Genomic DNA, 6,000 nt, shown 5'->3' with positions numbered 1-6,000 from the left:
CAGGAATGCAGATCCCTAATAGAATGTAACAATTCTGGATGCTGGGGTAGTCCAAGGAAAGCAGAGCACAGAAAACAGGTGGGATTCCATCTTCTCCCTGTACACCATTCCCTCCCTCCCTGTCAGACACACAGTCCTGGATGAGATGGACCTTTAGTTCGAACCAGCTGACAATTTTTAGTGCATGACTAAGTTACCTCTGAGAATGTTTCCTGAAAGATGATCAGTCTAACTGTTGAATTTCAACATCTAACTTACATACAAGATCAGAATACACACCCCATAATCTCTCTTCTTGAATGAGGTCATCATTTTTTTCGTTCCTGCAGATTTTAAACACAAGCTTGCAAACACTAAGAAGATTTTTTCCACCCACTTTCATCTGCAAAGAAAGGAAAAGACATAAAAATCACCACTAAAATCTCCATACAAAAATGTACCATAAACATTTTCCAAGATGAGACACCATGGCAAACTTCTCCCAGAACTATTGAACTCCAGCTGAAAACTTGACAGTCCACTGAGCCAAACTCTGAAGTTTGCAGAAAGAAAGGAGTTTGAGCCCTGGTAATTTAAGCTCTATTTAGCAAACTGTGCTGACTGTCTTTAAAATAACAGATAATATATAATAAACTTTTTAAGTATTTTCTGTGCATAGTGTATCAATAACTTGCACATTTTTTTTCCCTCTAGTTCACTCTTACAGAGAAATTCAGCACAGGATTCACTGGTTTGGCATCTGTGGCCATACTACACAGAACTCCAGTACTACAGCACATGTCATAAATTATTCTCAAATGTTGGAAAATAAGATCTTATTTAAAAACTAAACGTTTCCATCTGTAATTTTTACAACTATTGTTTTATTTACATCCCTGTGTGTGTATCCCAGATTAGGACACTGTCTCTTCCATGCCTCAGCCAATAATATTCCTGCCACCATACACCAGCTACCTTATTTTGTGTCCCTCCCTTCTCCCCCAGATGCAATTTTGCTGCAAAAAAATAGGCTCAAACAAGTGTAGATTGGGATGAATGGGAGACTAATACCCATATGGCAAGAAACTGTGCTTAAGAAAGCATTAGTTTAGACACAGATGAAAAATATGAAATGAAAAATTAAATGCAAGTTGTAATTCAGGATTTTGAGCTTCACATTTTACCAAACAGCTTTTAAAAACACTCACAGCCAGAATAATCTTTGCCACCTTCAGGTAAAGTGGATCTGAATCAATGTCTACAAGTTTATATAATGTCTTCAGAAGCACATTTCTTCTTTTAAATCTTTTTCCCAGCATATTTCCTTCATTCAAGGCTTGGTAGAGCCTGGTGCAAGCCAGACAAAGATTTTCTACATTGTCTTCTACTTGAGGAAGGTGGGAAGAGAGAGAAAAACAAAAAAATAATTATCAGTATCACCTTTTCTTTGTCTCAATAGACCAAGACACAGGAGCACAAAATCAAGGATGGGTTGCACTACAACAAAAACACAGCACCAAATATATCTCTTAAAATTATAACATGATCCTCAGAAACTTCTGCTCTTTCAAAAAGAAGAGACTCAAGCCAAGCAATCACAGAGTTCAAATCATATCCAAAGCTAAAATGAAACTTACCTTTAATGCTTAATAACCAGATTGACCAATGCCTACCAGGAAACTGTGAATCTGAACATATTTTTTAAAGAGCTCCACCAAACATTCCATGTGAAAAAGAGACAGTTAAGGGATATTTTTCTCCTGATATACATACCCTAAAACATCAAACCTTGCTGGGATTAAGAACAAGTGAATTTAAAAACTTGTCAGAACTCTCCAATGCACATGAGAGGTGCAAGACATATTTGAGTGGACTGTTGGCCTGTTGACAAATATGTCACCTACCTCCTAAATTGAGTCCCTCAGACACTGCTTAAAATTACACACTAAACTGCAGGGAAACTATTACAAGATCTACATGCAGGGGGTGGAACCTGATCAGCTTTAAGGTCCCTTCCAACCTTCACCATTCTGTGATTCTATGATATCTACTTCCACCATGACAGAGAATGTAACAAAATTCAGCATGATTCTAAACCCTCTGCTCCAGTAGGCAGGGAAACAGGAGTGGGAAGGAAATCAGAATGGAAAGGTCTTAAAAATTATGAACATCTAAATTATTCATCACTCATCCAATGGGGTATTTTTGAAGGTTATCCTCCCCTGAGTACTTGAATGTAACAAGGTATTTGCTTCTCTACAAAGAGAGACTTTGGGGTTCTATTTGTTTTTATCATATAACAAGCATCTCAAGCACATGATATTAGAACCACAGAATGGTTTGGGTTGGAAGGGACCTTCAAGGTCCTCTAGATCCAACCCCCCTGCATGGGCAGGGACACCTCCCACTAGATCACATTTTAGACAACAATTAAGTTCCAGATTAAATTTATTTGTTCTTCATTGGAAAGTTTTTTGCAAATATTTCTGAGGGAGAAAGGCAAAGATAAAGGTTTTTCTATTAATACATAAAAACCTAAATGTAACCTAAAATGCATGTGCAGAGAATTATCTGAAAGGTACAAAACCACAAATTTAATTTAATCTTGCCCATAAAATTACTCAATTACCAACACACCCACTCAAAACATTAAAATTGTGGAATTCTAGTATTCATTTTGATAGGAAAACCTGCAATTGTGCAGTAAACAGCCTAAAAAAAGTCATATAACCTGCAGCTGCAGGAGGCAGGCAAGCAAGTCAGTTACAGTCTGTGTGAATATTCAAGAAGCACCAAAATTCTTCAATGTAAGGTTTTTGTAGTACTATATTCAATCAACTGGTGAGAAAGTATCATTAAATGATTTCACCTATTATTAGAAAAACTAAACCATAAATTAAAAAAAAAGCTAAAAAACCCCAATACACTAACCAAATCAAGTAAAGACTGAGGAAAAGGGGCATGAAACCTGATTTTCCTTCGTTACATTCATGACAAGGGAAAGACATGATTAGATTTTGCCTCTAAGTATTTTGCTTATCTATAAAGAGCATCTCACTATGCAAAACTTTAACTCAGTGGCTCATATTTCACAATCTCAGCATTAAGCAAGGAAAATGTGAAGTAGCACAGCTGTTATCAAATGCCCTGATCACTGTTTTTCTACACATGAGAGAAAGCTGAGGGAATGAGAATCCTTCCTTTTTAGAATAATGATGTATTTGGGGAAATCATTCAGTACTCTACAGGTGTTTCATACTCATCAACATCTGCAAAATGATGCAAAAAATAATTTCTCATCTGTACCATGCTATAATGAACAGTGCAAAAGGTCTAAAGAAATAGAATCAATACTATGACTCTCACTTTTAAACACTTGTAAAAACAAATCTACTTCCTAAATTCCCACCATTCAAATCTGTATGTTGACAAAAGCCACTGAAAAACCCTTTTGAATTCAACATTAAATAGGATTTCAGAGTTCAGTCTTTCAAGACATACTTAATTTACTCAATTTTGCTTTGTTATGTTCTGCTTCAAATATTCTGGGTCATGACACACTCTTCTGAGACCTCTTACACTTCAAGCACAAATGGAAATTTTCATTAATATTTCCTTAGTTTTCTAAAACTGAGACCTTCAAGTACAGTCTATGCTTAAAACAGTGAATCTCTGCAGCACTTCATTCTTTAAATTATCTCCTCCCTGATTGTGAAGCTGGCAGAGCTCTGTGGTCTAAAATAAGGTAATTTTAATCAGACAAGTTTTTCTTCCAGAATCACAGAATGGTTGAGGTTGGAAGGCACCTCTGGAGGTCTGGTGCTCAAGCAGGACCACCTTGAGACACCTGCCCAGCTCAGTTTTACACTGCAATAGCAAAATATGAAATCATAAAAGGCAACCTAGTCCAACTACTGCTGCTCTTTTGTAGTAAACACACAGGAGTCCCATGTTTCCTGCAGGAAACAGGCCAGAAAAGACACACTTTCAATTACCCACCTTTTTCCAATTCATGCAGAATTGGTAGAATCTTGACATTCCAAAAGATTTCTTCCTCTTTGGATTCATTTATTCTTCTTTCATCCTCTGAGCCTTCAAAGTACATTCAAAATAAAGGACACATTCAGCAATTGTTTCAACTTTTACACAAATAGCTACAAATAATTCATTCACCTGTTAGAAAAAATAATCTAAAAATGTCACATTTTGCTATATTCTAGGTGACTCTACCTGTTCAAGGTTTTGTTTTTATTTACATTTTCTCCAAAAGAAAAACAACAAAACTAGATGGATAAATATTTTGATATGTAAAGCCAGATTTGCTTTTGTTTGATGACATTAATGTTTCATTCCATCACTGAATTGGAAGGTAATTAATTCTAAATCAACATGTCCTACTACTTTTCAGCTGTGTCCATGTAACAGCTTATTCTGTGTTAAAAAAACATTTATACTACTGACAATCCTCTAGGATTGTGTAATTTTATCTAGTACACATGCACAATTTTACACTGAGCTTGGTTCATTGACTCTTTGGTCAGTTTATTTTAGACTTCACTTTGAAAAGACAAAAAAAGTCCAGACACCAAGTTAAAATTTGTAGAGCAAAACCATCAAGTCTGTGTCCGTTTTAAAACTGGACAAAGGAGCTGGTGAAGAACAGTTTATCAAAAAACAGATTCCAGGATGGATTTTCATATGGTAGCAATATCACTGGGAATTATTTGGACAGAATTCTGGTTTTTACCATTTGCCCACTACAGCTGAAGAGCCAGAGTTTCAGGGCCAATTGAGTTTTAAAGGACCTAATAATTGCTTACAAGGTGCATGGAGGCATATTTTTGGACTTCAAGACCAGGTTAAGCTTCTTATTTGCAGGGAACCAAAGATGAGGTTTGGTTTGTTTGGGTTTTGGTTGATTTTTATTTTTTTTAGTAAGGAAATAAAAGCTACACAGCTCCATTATGAAGAAAGCCATTAAGACTAGAATATAAACATTTTTTTACATTACAGATTTGTCAGAAAGTGTCTCTAACTTCCATGACTAGCTCTTGCATTTCAATTACAAGGTAAATTCTTAACATCATGATTATCAAACACAAAACCCACTATACTACATGAAAGCACTGTTAGTAAGAGGTTTGCATCAAGAGAATACTCTCAGACATTAAAAACATGACTGCTGATCAGTACTTGGAACAGTGAAACAATTCAAAACTTCCTGATTATTCAAAAGCTTACTCTTTAAAAGAAATTCCAGAATCTTTCAGTGTATCTCTATTAACCGTCCACCTACATTTTACACAGAATGAATCAATTACTTCTATTCTTCTCTTAACCATAGAATGGTTTGGGTTGGAAGGGACCTTCAAGATCATCCAGTCCCAACCCCCTGCATGGGCAGGGACACCTCCCACCAGCCCAGGTTGCTCCAAGCCCCATCCAACCTGCCCTTCAACACTGCCAGGGATGGGGCAGCCACAGCTTCCCTGGGCAACCTGGGCCAGGCTCTCACCACCCTCACACTCCACAATTTCCTCCTCATGTCTCACCTCAATCTCCCCTCCTCCAGTTTTCATCCATCCCCCATTGTCCTCTCCCTCCCTGCCCTTGTCCCAAGCCCCTCCCCAGCTTTCCTGGAGCCCCTTCAGGCCCTGGAAGGTGCTCTAAGGTCTCCCTGGAGCCTTCTCTTCTCCAGGCTGAACACCCCAACTCTATTCATTTTGTTTCAACGGTTTATACAAAAAAGCTGCTGTTGTCTATGTAATAAACTGGTATATATGTTATTACTATAACTACAGACTGTTGGTGTGTGCTTAGATACATGTTAGTAGATATCATTAGGTAATACTATTACTTATTTTGCTGTGTTTTTTTATTTCCTAGATCAAATGAGTTAATAGCCTTACTTAGTAGCCTAATTAAGAAAACACTATGCAGCATTTGCACTGAAGTGAAAGTTCTGCTTCGGGTCATGTAAGAGCTCAGCTGAAATGAGAACACTAGAATAGTTTGCAGTGT

The 6,000-nt window shown here is 37.1% G+C and overlaps 1 protein-coding gene across 1 annotated transcript in view; it reads right to left on the bottom strand.

Moving 5' to 3' along the window:
- The window catches only part of ARMC2 (armadillo repeat containing 2), a 56,867-nt gene that overhangs the window by 31,203 nt on the left and 19,664 nt on the right, over nucleotides 1-6,000 (bottom strand). Inside the window, exons 7-9 of the mRNA XM_010004351.1 lie at nucleotides 3,979-4,071; nucleotides 1,188-1,366; nucleotides 280-382 (exon numbers count right to left, since the gene is read on the bottom strand). Of these exons, the coding sequence (XP_010002653.1) occupies nucleotides 280-382; nucleotides 1,188-1,366; nucleotides 3,979-4,071 (375 nt within the window). The remainder of the gene's footprint in view (nucleotides 1-279; nucleotides 383-1,187; nucleotides 1,367-3,978; nucleotides 4,072-6,000) is intronic.

The sequence above is a fragment of the Chaetura pelagica genome, unplaced genomic scaffold (assembly GCF_000747805.2).
Source record: "Chaetura pelagica isolate M959 unplaced genomic scaffold, ChaPel_1.0 scaffold118, whole genome shotgun sequence".
NCBI lineage: Eukaryota > Metazoa > Chordata > Aves > Apodiformes > Apodidae > Chaetura > Chaetura pelagica.
Note: the sequence above shows the minus strand (reverse complement) of the source record. Positions and strands in the feature narration are given on the sequence as shown.